At 53.4% G+C, this 13,337-nt stretch overlaps 3 protein-coding genes across 3 annotated transcripts; 2 read left to right on the top strand and 1 right to left on the bottom strand.

Annotated features, from left to right (window-relative positions):
• The first annotated feature begins 3,004 nt into the window (after positions 1-3,004).
• On the top strand, positions 3,005-5,816 carry LOC128267442 (mutS protein homolog 4-like). The gene is made up of 3 exons (XM_053004275.1): positions 3,005-3,985; positions 4,049-4,828; positions 4,893-5,816. Exons 1-3 carry the CDS (start codon positions 3,005-3,007, stop codon positions 5,814-5,816), a joined length of 2,685 nt encoding a protein of 894 aa, XP_052860235.1.
• Positions 5,817-8,378: 2,562 nt separating this feature from the next.
• LOC128268356 (phosphoserine phosphatase) lies at positions 8,379-12,951 on the top strand. Its single transcript, XM_053005414.1, has 3 exons — positions 8,379-8,386; positions 11,951-12,319; positions 12,395-12,951. The coding sequence occupies exons 1-3, from the start codon at positions 8,379-8,381 to the stop codon at positions 12,939-12,941; spliced, it is 924 nt and encodes a 307-aa protein (XP_052861374.1). The 3' UTR covers positions 12,942-12,951.
• Positions 9,354-11,688, bottom strand: LOC128268355 (beclin 1-associated autophagy-related key regulator). Its single transcript, XM_053005413.1, has 2 exons — positions 9,955-11,688; positions 9,354-9,885 (listed from the first exon to the last, which is right to left on the bottom strand). The coding sequence occupies exons 1-2, from the start codon at positions 11,345-11,347 to the stop codon at positions 9,653-9,655; spliced, it is 1,626 nt and encodes a 541-aa protein (XP_052861373.1). The 5' UTR covers positions 11,348-11,688; the 3' UTR covers positions 9,354-9,652.
• Positions 12,952-13,337: the final 386 nt, after the last annotated feature.

Raw genomic sequence — 13,337 nt, 5'->3', positions numbered from 1 at the left:
ACATTCTGCCAGCATTTTCCAGCACCTGACCGCCGCCGCCACCACCTCCTCCGTAGCTCCGTATGCCGGATGCGTACGCGTAACCGAACACTTTTGCGCTTTCGTCGCACGTCGGCGGTGCTGCTCCCCAAACGATGACGACACTGGTCACTGGTTCTTCTTAGCCACCACCCGCTGCCTGAGACACCACCTTCCTTTCTCTGGGCGGGCGGAACAAACAATGGGAGCCCCTCCCGGATCACTTTCCACACTACGCACGGATTTGGAGCCTGTGTTTTGCCTCGGGTTGCTTGCTGTGTTGCTTCTCTTCACTCGCCTCGTTCGTCCACCAACCGAATGCGGGGACAACAAATGGGCCACGGTGAGCCTCGAAAACGCAGGTGGCCCCCACACGCACAACCCGTTCACCAGCTGCACAATAGCGAAATTGCGTTCATTAAAACAAAAACTTGTTCGCTGCCCGTGTTTTGACAGGTATGGTGAGTTCCCTCCTCCTTCACTCAGGCTGCTGAGTCGACACCAGCGTGGTCTGCGGCACTCCGACAGATGCTGTCTCGCTTGCACGCACACAAACCAATGCTGGTGCGAACTGTGGAAGAGCAAAAGGGAACTTCGGTAAGAAAGAGATCACATGATTTTTCTCTATCCCTCTCGCTCTCTCGTTCGGTGAGCAAAGTGAGAATACAGAGAGCGGGTTCGAAAGTCAGGTTCGAAAATGCGAAGTCAGAAAATACAGAGACAAATTTTGAGAGAATTTCGTCTTCGGGATTTTGGTAATTTGAATCGTTGCGATGTTGAAATAGAAATCATAGAAATAAAGCAAAAATCCGCAAGATTTAAATTTTAACGAAGCGTAAATAAGAGTTTAAAATAAATTTTCCGGTCCTGTTGATATCGTTTCTATTTTTTCGCGTAACTTTATCAATATCCGAGAGATTTATCGAGAGAAAGAGATGGGAATGCACCGAATCACAGGGATTTCCCATTTGATTGGCGTTCGCGCATCACTCGAGTTGCGCGGATGCGTGCAAACCGGCGTGCAATAACAGTTTAGTGGCACGAGGCTAAGAAGAACGTCCACACTGTAATCCAGAAAGAGTAGAATTTTAGTCATGGCGGACGAATTGATTAGTTCACTGTATGAAGCCATCACGACGGGCGATCTGCAATCGTTGGAGCAGTGCCTCGAAACGGCCACCATCGAGACCGTGCTGGAGTTCGAGAAACTCTACGGTGAGTCACCGGTGCACCTGTGTGTGAAGCTGGCCGAAGAAAACAATGTCCCATCGGCGAAACAGATGACTGCGAGCGGCATCGTCGTCGACGATCTTTGCGGCGGAAACGATGAACTACATGAAGCACTCCAGCGCTCTTGGGCCGGTGAGCTTGAGAGCGTGAGCGTGAGCGATTTAATAAAAATGTATACCGGCACTTGGGATGACGCTAGTGATGATGATGAAATATGGTTCGTTGATAGTTTGACGGGTCGCCATCGCGCGGTCACTTGATTTGCGTCTTTTTCCATTCATCCTTTCAGAACGGTAAGCGATGTGAAATCACGCCTGGAACGCCTGTTCGAGGTGCCCGCGGCCCGGATGCGGCTGTACTACGTCGATCAGTATTTTCCCGATCTGCAGGGCCTGGAGGAAATAAAGTACCCGACGAAGGTCCTGTACAGCTTGAACATCCGATCCGGCGATGAGATCATCATCGAGCGGAACATTCAACATTTCTCGATGCGGGGCAGCAGTGTGTTTTATGATCCAGTTTTGTTTTTATTCGGGTTGGACAGGTAATGATCTAAAATTGTGTACGTGAGAAGCGCATAACTGTTGAAAATTGCGTTCCTGCAATGTAGTAGTTCCGGCAGCACTGCCAGTCGGCAGTACAGCCAGTCGGCAGCACTGCCAGTCGGCAGCACTGCCTCTCTCATTCATAGCCACATAAGTCAGTCGCGCTAGAACTCTAGACAAATAAAGTCCTATTAATCACCGACCACGCGAAACCTGCTGTCTGCAATTATTCAACAATAACGAACACGTGGTTGTTGTTTGACGTGGCTCGGACTCGGACGCCGGAAGTGACGTGGATCGTGCAATAGGAAAGGCTTGCATGCGGTGTTTGCGCAGTATCGTGTTAACCTGTACATGAATAGAAACTAAACGGAAGAAAGGATGGCATGTAGCGAAAGATATTGCAAAAACAAAAACCGGAAGTTGAAGCGAGACTCCAAAATAGATAGCTGCATTGATGACTGCACCCCCCCAAAAGTGGGGGGAAATGGAGGGACAACAAAATCACTCAAAAAGAAGATATCCCAGAAGTTAAAACAACTTATCAAGCAATTCTGGCACCAACACACACACTCACAGGAAACACACGGTCACACACACAAGCATAGTATAACGTTTACACCTTTTCGAATGGAAGCGCAGAGACGGATGACGGAGACGGATAGGGCAGGCGGAGAGAAAGGCAAAGGAGGGGAAGAAAGATGGACGCTGTGTAAAATGTAAAACCAATGTTTTTGTATAAAGGAAAAAACCAAAATTAAGTCGATAAAAATATTACTGTTCAGCAGGTCAGTCAGCAGGAGTCCGGATGCTGCGTTGTGCGCTCTGTACCCCTTTGTGCTGCCTTCCCAAAGGATGGCCGCAGTGCAAAGGGTTACCAGGCGACAGAGATAGATAAGCAAAAGAAAAGGAGAAGGAGAGAGATAGAGAGAGTTGGAGAAAAGGCAGGGATCATCGGTGTGCAAGTGAAAATAATAAACAATTTCGAAATACACGCCATTGAAATGAATCTGTGTGTGTGTTTTTATTCGATCGTCTCGCTGCACGTTCGTATACTTTTTAACGAACTATTCAAAAAACGTAGTTGACATTAAGCGCTGCCTGCGTGCGCAGTTCTCTCATCGCAGTTGGCTTGGTTGGTGTTTGGTAGGAATTCTTATTTAGGGCGACTGCTGAAGCTTTGCCGAAAAAGGTGAACAGTTTGCGCTGCCATGAACTTTATTCCGTACCGCAGCAGCAGTGTCCCTCCACTGGCGGGGATGCGGGGATTCGGCGCCGTCCCGGAGCGAATGGAACGTTCGATGCCGTACCATCGGAGCAGGTCGCAGGCAAATCTGCGCCGGGGAACCAACGCGGGGCAGGGGGGCAGCCCGAGGGAGGAAGCAGCGTCTGGCACCGGGACTGAAGGTAGTGGCCAGCGGCGCAGCAATTCATACGTGATCGTGGTGATAGCTGAAGGCCGAGGACACGCGGCACTCGAGATCGGTCTGGCCGCCATCGATGTAACGTCACCGCATCTGCAGATCACTCAGTACGGGGACAACTTTTGGTACTCGGTGACACTGGTCACCCTACAGGGTCTCGATCCGACCGTAATTTTTTTCTCCGAGCACACGCTGGAACACGGTACGTCCTACCTTCCGAAGCTCGTTCGGCAGTTCTTCCCCACGGGGCAGGTGCTCGGTTTGGGGCGCTCCTACTTCAACGATAGTCTGGCCGAAGCATACCTGGCGCAGCTGTGTAGTCGCGACTACGGGAGCATTCGGGGCTTGATGCAGCGCAAATACTACGGCCTGGCGTCCTGCGGGGCACTGCTACGTCACTGCAGCGAAACCGGCCTACTGCTGATCGCGCACCGTTCGCTGAAGCTCAGCTACATCGACAAAATGGCAACGATGACCATGGACGTGGAGTGTGTCGGGCAGCTGGAGTTGCTCCGATCGCTTCAGACCGGCAACGAACGGCAGTCGTTGCACGGCTACATGAACCACTGCGTGACCGGCATCGGAAAGCGTCACCTGAGGGCGAACATCATCGAACCGTGGACCAACCGGGAGAAGCTGCAGCTGCGGCTGAACTGCGTCCGTGAGCTACTCGGCAAGCCGCCCGTACTGCAGGACATTCGCAAGCTTCTGATCGAGATTAAGGACGTGGGGGGATTGCTCCGACTCTCGATCGACATTGATCGGCTGGTACGATCGATCGAGCACCGTCGGCGCAAACCAGGATTAATTTCTATTCCGTAACAATTGCAGAAAACGAGCCACCAAAACACCGTCCACTTGCTCAACCAAGCGGCCAGTCTGCGGAATGTGCTCAAAGCCGTACCGAAACTACGCGAGCTGTTGCGAGATGTCCGGGCGGAATATTTGAACGATCTGAAGCAAGCACTGGAAGATGGCGTGTACAGCGAGCTGCTCGAAAAGATCCGCCAAACACTGGACGACGGTGGCCCGGGTGGTGAGCGTAACCCGACGTATAATCGGCTCTTCCTGGTGCGCTCCCAAATCAACTCCATTTTGGATCTGCTGCGAACACTCTACTCGGGCGTGATCGATGAGATTCGTCAGTACGTGGCCGAGCTGTGCCTCGAGACGCGCATGCAGCTCAAATTGACCCACTCGCGGGCGCACGGGTTCCACCTACTGTACGTCCTGGCGAGCGAAGAGGTGGACAACGTGGCCGAACAGTTGTCCGCTTTTCAGATCCTGGGACGCGTGGGACGCCGCTACACCCTCGCCAACGGGCGGCTGATTGCGTTCAACGAAAAGCTAAACTCGGTCGGTAAAGAAATCGAAGAGATCAGCTACGGTATCATCCAGGAGTTGATTGCCAGCGTGCGGGAGAGCATCGATGCGGTGTACAATCTGGTCGGTTGCCTAACAGATTTGGACGTGATACAGGCTCTGGCTACCGTCAGCCAGGGGAGAGACTTTGCCGAACCCCAGTTCGGGGAGGAAACGAAGATCGTGGCCGGACGCCATCCGTTGCTGGAATGCTTCGCTGGTGGACGCAAGATCGTCCGCAACAACGTGGTAAGCATTGCAGGGACCATGGGCAGGAACCATCATGACGATTTTCTGAATCTTTCTACCGTAGATTGCTACGCCCGAGTACAATGCGTTCATCGTAACCGGGCCCAATATGAGCGGCAAGACGGTGTACTTGAAAACCATCTGCCTGCTGCAGATCATGGCCCAGCTGGGATGCTACGTTCCGGCGACGTCAGCGCAGGTTCGGATCGTCGATCGTCTGCTGACGGTCTTCGGCAATGCCGACAGCGTGCAGCAGGACGAACAGGGCGTTACCTCGGTGGCCCAAAACAAGCTGCAGTTTGTCCGTCACTGTCTCACGCCGACCAGTTTGGTGGTGATCGATGAACTTTACGGTGACACGCACCGCCCGGACACGACCAGCACCAAATGGGCCCAGCTGGAGCGAATCGTTCGGCACGTGGGTTTTGCCGGAGCGCAGGACGCGATCCCGACGCTAGCGTCCATCCGGAAACCGTTCGTGTACGTGACGACCCACTGTCTGGAGATGCTCCGGCCCCTGGAGCAGCATCACAATGTGTCCCGGTTGTGTCTGCAAACGGAATCGATCAGCGTGGATGGGGTCGAACGGCTGCGGTACAAGTACGTCGTCACCGAGGGACACACGACGGTGCAGAACTATGGCCTATCGTTGGCGCGCACCTTGAACATTCCGCCGGAGGTGCTGGATCGGGCTGCGGAGTTAAATAGTGGCCAGTTGAGGGAACACTTTGCGCAGCAGCTTCCGCTCAATCGTACCACCAATCTGTCCACCACGCTCGGCACCCTGTCGACGCAGACCAATTTTAGTGAGTTTTTTAAACTCTTCTATCATCTGTACGCGAAAATAGCCGATGCGGCCAGAAACTCGGCCGACGTGCAGAGTACGCTGGCCGGGGAACTGGAAACGTTCGTGCGTTCCGTGCCGGAAGAGGTGCGCGCATTTCTAGAGGCCACTCCTCTCGATCGCCTTCTACAGCTCGACGGTTGACGCGCACTGGGCTGCCGGAGGACACTGCACTGATTGTGGTGCCGTTTCGGGGTCGGGTGAGGATGTCGAGTGCGGTAGCACGTTATTTTTGTTTTTGCCACAGCATTTGCGGAGGGTTGATAGGTTTTGATGGCAAATAAACAGATCCGGTGACCGGCGTAATTCAATGACCTCGTGTGAAAACGTGTACGTCATTTTTCAATTTGTGTCGGGTTCTGTTTTTAAGGTGGAGTATGAAGAACTCAACCCTTGTGTCTCAGTTGCGCTCCAGATGATCGATAATGCCGAGACCAATATGTTGATGTACCTGAAGCATTCGGAGGCCCATTACTAATAGCTTATTAAGAGGCGTCCTTGGGTATTCGCATAAAGTTCTGGACATCTCTCCACCCCTTCCATCCGCTTCCATCCATCTAAATTGAACCGGATTAGAGTCAATTTATGTACCCCTCAGGGCAGATTCATTGCGTCGTGCATTCAAATAACCGATGACCTTTCGTTGGTCCCACGATCGCATCATGCGTTCCGGTCCTGGAGTAGCAATCGAAAGTCTACCAAAATTCTGCTTCGAACCAGTGCGTAATCATGCGAGCTCTTGTGTGACCCCACGTTCTGGTTCATGCCTGGGTGTTCCGAAAACACACCGAACACGGGCGTACACGCTATCAGTTGGATGGACGGGGAATTTGAAAACCGGTCTCAACCGGTAACGTCCCGAAATAGAGATTATTGTGCGCAGTAACAGGGCAAATCCGTGCCATGATAAGAACCGTTGTCGGATGTGTGGCTGACCGATCGATTAACTGAAGCAGCTTCCCTATGGCAACATGTTCCCCGATATCGAGCCGCTCGCCTTCGGACTTGAACTAGCGAGATGCGACACGACGGGAACTGGTACTTGACCATGCAAAAATTGTTGCAATTTAACGAGCCGCCATTAGAGAGAGCGAGACAGAGGTGAAGAGTTCTGTCCTCCATCCTTTTATCGAGTTTCAGTGCGTTCTCGTCGCCGGACTTCATGATCGTCGCGACACTGCGATTCTGTGCGCCATTGCGTCGAGAAGTGTGCGTCGTCCGGACTCCGATAAGCAAACGATAAACGGTGAAAACGGCTGCGCGTCCACTTTGTGAGTGTGTGTAACCCTTTCGCGGCCGCGGTGCTGACAGCTGATCAGCCGGTCATTGTTTTGACGGGAAACATCTGATCCAGTGGCCGTTGGAGAGCGATTAGAAAACCGATTATCATGTGCTGGGTCGTAAATTGCAACTGACTGATTACGATTCTTCTCCGTACGCGCGCAGTTGCAAAGGTCTACTTTATCGTCCAGCCTACTGAAGTAGCGCGGAATGTGAGCGCGTGTGCTCCAAAAAAAAACGCGGCAGTCAGTGCCAAGTAGCAAAACAACCCCGATGCTACTTAGAGGAGTATCCCATCGTGTCGCGATCACCACCGCCGCCTCCGCCGCCGCTAGAAGGTAAGTGACTCTCGACTCGCAACACTAGACCGTGATTAAGTCATGCATCTCAGTGGGCCGCGCAAGTAGGATGTCCAATCACCGAGCGCAGTTTGCGAAAACAACAACGCGACGCCGCGTGTTCATGGCAAGCTGTGGTCGCCTAGCTCGTCACTCCATCGTCATCATTCGCCTGGAGGACGGGAGAGGCCCCTCGGCATCCCCGTCAAGTGCATCGCAAGTGGCCGACCTCGGTCAGTCCCCGGCTTGGCAACAGCCGCCGGCGACTTGTTTGTTTGCTGTGGCTAATTTTTCGAGCCGCATAAACGCAACTGTGGGCCTTTGATTTTGATTAGTGGCCGCGCGGCCGTGGCCAATTGTTTTCCGGCCGCTAGCTGTTTTTAATATTCCGCGCGGAAGCCCAGGTGGCAACCTCGTCGCGTGCTCAAGTGGCTGCATTCTACAGAAAGGGGGCCTGTTTACTGATCGTTAGAAACGGCCGCTACCACCCGAGCTGAGCCGGTTCCTTCTTATCACCTCCTCGAAGCGCAGTCGTCGACCATGCAGAGGGTAAGACAACGCAGCGGCGAGGGAGCGAGATAGAAGGGCGCCTGGAACTGGGAATGACTGTGTTGGCCAGAGGGTCTCCCTCCGAGGGGCGTCGGACCGGGCCGGGCGTTTTGGTTTAAAGTCAATCTCGGCGACCGGCTCGGCATCAGTTGTTTGCGAGAAATCGAACGGGACACGCGTGCTTTTGTGTGTGTTCTAAATCCGTGGCGCTATTCGGCGGTTCATGTTACAGTTCGAGCAACGTCCGCGAACAAAACCTGTTTTCTGAAACCATTTCCCCTGGCGGTCGAGGAACGATAGAACCGTGAACGTGATCGTCGTGCGGTCTTGCGGAGTAATTGATATCGAAGTATCGGAAGTGTCAGTCTCGGACGCTTCTTCGTGCGCCCTGTGGTTAGCACGACACCGCTCAAGGTGGTCCAGATAGTTGCCCCGAGGAGTGCCTCTCTAACGCGAGAGAGAACCATCATAAATATTCAACGGACCCTGCGGAGTTGCAGCCAGGAAGAAGTAAACAAACCGTAGAATCAACAGCAAAATGAATCGGTAAGGCCGCAGCGCAACGTTGACCAAGGGACAGGCCCCTGGTAACCGGGCCACTGGTCTGATTGTGAAGCTGACGAACCAGGCGATTAATAGACGGAAATTCCTCGGCCCTCAGAAGATCAGCGTGTTGTGAACGTGAAAGCGATAACTTTGCCCTCAGTGACGGGTAGAAAACAGGGCCCAGGTTCCCAGGGCCTGTGGCGAAAATATTGTTCAGCAGCGCAAACAACGTGGCCAACTAGTTTGTTATTTGCGCTCCCCGTCGTCAGCCCGTTCGAAGGATGGTACGGTCGAAGTGTTTTTCTGCCCTCGCAACAATTGGTCTCGTATCAGCCTCGGATCCTGTTGCACTACTTTTTCCGTTCGAGTGGTGATCGTGTGGAGGCCGTACGCCGCGAGATGATAAGAAAGGATTTCGAGACAAACAACGGTGTTTTCACACACTGAATGGATGAAGGTTCTTTTCGAACGAAATTGAGAACGCCCTTTTTAACACATGATGTTTGCAAGACACATTCGGACCGGTTCTCAGATCGAACCAAAAGAGCATTGAACCATTTTCGCCTCCGATCGGGTAACACGTGACGATTCCTCGTGGTTGCCGTTGTTCTGCTTTGTGGCCGACCACGTGTTGGGGATGCCACAACGAGAGGCTTTGCACCGTTTAAAATAGCTTCTTATCAGCATTTGGATCCAGCAAACAGTCATCCGATCGCTTCCCTTCATTAACCTTTGTCTCTTGAAGATGATTACGTATTGCTGTGCCAGATGCTGTCTTCCGAACCCTCCGCCCGGGCACAGGGGGTCTTCATGTTTCACTCCTTCACTGTATTGCATCACTTTTCTCCAACTTGAGTGAAAAATCCATTTTACCACACATATTTAGTTTCATAAATCACAGTTGATAGGTTTTGCTTTATTTCCATCCTCTTATACTCAACCTAGGTACCATATTTTACACTGTCCTCACGATCGGCATTCGGCCACATCCATTTATTATACACTTTAAATGTTTAGTAAAAAAATAAGCTCTAACTACTTTCTAAAGCGTGGCCAAGAGTGATGCACTTATACATTCGTTGGCCGCCACGGCAACTGACGCGCCTCACCGTGAGTGGTCGTAATTCGTAAACTAATTGTGCGCTGTCGGACGGGTCCCGTCCCGTCACAGTAGAGCTATTCCTATCACATTTGCGGAAAATCTCGGCCTTCCTACTTCGAGGCGAATCTGGCCGATTGAGCCCGATTGAGATTTAGTGGCCCAGTTCATTTGCCCGTCCATCCCTTCCAGAACGAGCTGACCGAAGCGAAGGCACTCGTCACCAGGCTGGTCGGGGCGGGCGGATGATACTGATGATGATGATGGGGACCGGCGTACGTGGGGCGACGATACTGCTGCTGCTCGAGTGGCACCGTCAACGGTTGGTACGGATGATCGGCAGTCACTGGCGAAAGGTTGCTCGGTACCGCTTCCCAATCCTGGTGGTTGATTGTTTCATCTATTTGCGAGAGAACAAAACTAAGGTTTAGAACACAAATGGCAGAATGGCCAAATCGACCTCTCTTACCTTCCGAATCGGAATCTTCGCCGATGTCTTGCATTAGCAGCTGTTCCATGGAATCACTCAAACAGCTCGTCCGATCGGTCGGTCCACAGTGGCCCAGAAGGGGCGATGACAGCAAGCACAGCAAGTTCTCGAGCGTGTGCGTCGGATGCATATCGTTCAGCCGGCAGCACTGGGCATAACAGAGGGCCACAATGTCCGCATTCAGGCGTGCCACTTTCTTCCGGAACGGTCCCTCCGCTAGGGTTGTGGTGCAAAAGTCGGCATAGGCGACTCTGCGCGGTAACCGCACGTCCAGCACGAACGCAACGAGCTGCACCAGCTGCGCCGTGTACGTAAGGGCGGCCGAAATCGTGTGCGCCGGATTGTGACACCCCGTCCGGGCGTTACTACGCGTTCCCGGACTGCCGGATGATGATGAAGCGACAGCGCCAGCCGTAGCCCATTCCGTGTACGCCGAATAGTTACCGGTCCCCGGAAGCGATGGGGCCACGATGACGTGTTGCACCTCCCCGAAACTGTCCTGCAGCACCCACTGGCCCCGTACGTAGGCCGTGCGGGAAGCCTCGGAAATTTCGTGTATCGTGCTGCGACTGTTGGCCCCACCCGGTTGGCCACCCTCGGCGGCCGAACTGTCACTCGCGCTGCTCGCCGTACTGCTCTGGCTGCGGCTAACGATGGTTTGCGATATCGGGAAGATGAAGCGCACCAGCTGCTGGACATGGTCGGCCCGCAGCAAACGCAGCCGCTCCTGCATCGTCCCCAGCTGCCGTTTCCGGTATTCGCTTTCTTCCACCTTCAGCATCACGAACTCGCTCAGCTCCTGCACCTTGTCGTTGCACTTGGGCAGCTTGATGCGCAGCGTTCGGTTGGTCTCGCGTACTGTCCGCTCTCGGAGCCGCAGTTCCTCAATCGTGCGTCGCTTTTGTTCGATAGTTTTACGCAGGATGTTGGCCTTATCCGTACACCGCTTGATGTCACCCCGCAGCTGGTCGGCCGCCCGGTGCTTGGCCAACTTTCGCATTGCCTTCGCTTCGAGGGTCGCGTTCGCGGTGCGCAGGTTTCGCAACCGTTGCTGCTTCTCACCGAAGCGCTCGGAAAGCTGGAGCTGCGGGTGAGCCGCACTCGAAGCGACGTTGATCGTATGCACAAAGTTACCGTTCCGAATGCACTGCTTGCAGTGGAACTGACGTCTCGCGTGGGAACAGAGCGGACAGCGGAGGGTGCTGCTGCTGACCCCGCCGATCTGGAAGCTCGAAGCCGAGAGCAGATCGTCCGGCACGTCGTCGCCGCCGCCGTGCACGTCATCGTCCTCGTCGTGCGAGAAGGAGGAAATGTGAAAGTTTCCCGGTGCGCCACCCGAATCCGACGTCGAACTGCTGGCATTCGTTGCCATCGCGCGCTGGTCGGGTGACGAATCGCTTTCGACGCCGCCGTTCGATCGCGGCTATTGCGCCGTGGCCCCGCTGCGAGAGAGAGAGACGCTTTTCGAGACGCTCGAGTTTGTTTTCGCGATCGCGAATTTGCGCGATTGACGTCTTTGTTAGTTGGGCTCCTGTTCCGACGACCACCACACGCAATCTGCACTCTGCAATCAAAATGCAAATAGGTGATGAAATCCCTCTGGAGTCACTGCTGCTGCTGCTGCCGTTGGAGGTAGTGTTCGTTGCACAATCCGCGGTCGGTCGACTCGGGTCGCTGGGAAAAGGTGATGAAAACAAACTATCTCACTGTTGTTTCAACCGACCAATGTTACTAAAGCGTGATGAATTACTGAACATCGCCACCCCGCCACTCCAAACGGGACCAAAGGGGCAGCGTTATCAAGCGTTACGCTCTCGACACCAGCTGTCAGCTGCCGTGCTCCTTTGTTTACTTCGCAACAGCTGATGAACGAGCATGGGGCACGACCGCACAGCACTCCTCTAGAATGTCCGTTGCATTTTAAATTCAGCTACAACTTTACGAAAATTTACCATTGTTTTTTGCTTCTCTTCAGTGCCCTGTTCGGAAGCTTGGTGGCCATCTCGGCCACGGACAGCAGCACCCGTGGTGTCAGCAGTCGCGCAGGATCCGGAGAACCGTTGGAGCCCATTCTCGCGGGCCGCAACAGTTTGCCTCCTGCGCCACCGATCTTCAAACCGATCGTTCCCTCGAAGCAGAACGGAACCGTACTGACCCACCACAGTAACGGAGGCACCATGACAAACGACCGCCCGGTCGAACTATCGAAACGCACAGCGGAAGCACGGGAGGCGCTTAAAAAGGCACACATTGTGTGTTTTGATGTCGACTCCACCATTATCACCGAGGAAGGCATCGACGAGCTGGCCCAGTTCTGTGGCAAGGGCAGCGAAGTGGCCGCGCTGTAAGTGACGACAAGACGGCAGTGTACAAGCGTTTGCATTTTAACTAACGGACCTTTTTCCCACCTTTCCCACAGCACACGGGAAGCGATGGGCGGCAGCATGACGTTCCAGGAAGCGCTTAAACGCCGGCTAGACATTATCAAACCGTCACAGCGACAGATTCGCGAATTTCTTAAAATGCACCCCTCGACGATCTCGTCCGGTGTGAAGGAGCTGATCGAGCAGCTGCGGCAAAACAACGCGATCGTGTTCCTGGTTAGCGGAGGGTTCGATTGTTTGATCGAACCGGTGGCGGACGCGCTGCAGATACCGCTGTGCAATCTGTACGCCAACAAGCTGTACTTCAACTACAACGGAAGCTACGCTTCGTTCGATGCGACGCAGGTTACGTCGCGATCGGGTGGAAAGGGAGAAGCGATCAAACTGATCAAGGGTCAGGTGGCGGGCGGCATGAGTGCCGGGGCGGACAAGATCGTGGCGATGATCGGTGACGGGATGACGGATTTGGAAGCGTGTCCACCGGGAAACTTTTTCATCGGATACGGTGGCAATGCCGTGCGGGAGGAGGTTCAAAAGCGGGCCACCTACTACGTGACCAACTTTGCCGATCTCCTGTGGTGATCCGGCGGATCATCGCCGTCGTTCACTCTCGCAGCTAAGCAGCTCAGCCTTACATTAAATGTTTTCTTAAATTTAGTGCGTTACTCTTAAGTTGCTTGTAAATAGGTTTTCCAATTTGTTTGCTTATTAGCTAGTATTTTTCAAAGAGCGAAATATACAGAAATCCATCGATCTGTAAAGATTCTTTCGAGTAACGGACGGATTGGAAAGACGAAAGAAACGAGCTTCGAGTGTATGCCACAAAAAAATCCTTAATCCTCCGTGCTTGTTGTATCGGTATTGTTGATTTTATTGTTCTCAATTGAATCCATGCTGTTATTGAACGAATGAATCGAGGCAGTGCCTATGGCGGGCTCTCGACGGGCGACAACTTAACCGACGACAAATGATACGACA

This window comes from Anopheles cruzii, chromosome 2 (genome assembly GCF_943734635.1).
Source record: "Anopheles cruzii chromosome 2, idAnoCruzAS_RS32_06, whole genome shotgun sequence".
Classification (NCBI taxonomy): domain Eukaryota; kingdom Metazoa; phylum Arthropoda; class Insecta; order Diptera; family Culicidae; genus Anopheles; species Anopheles cruzii.
The sequence above is the reverse complement of the archived record's forward strand: the minus strand, read 5'-3'. Positions and strand labels throughout refer to the sequence as shown.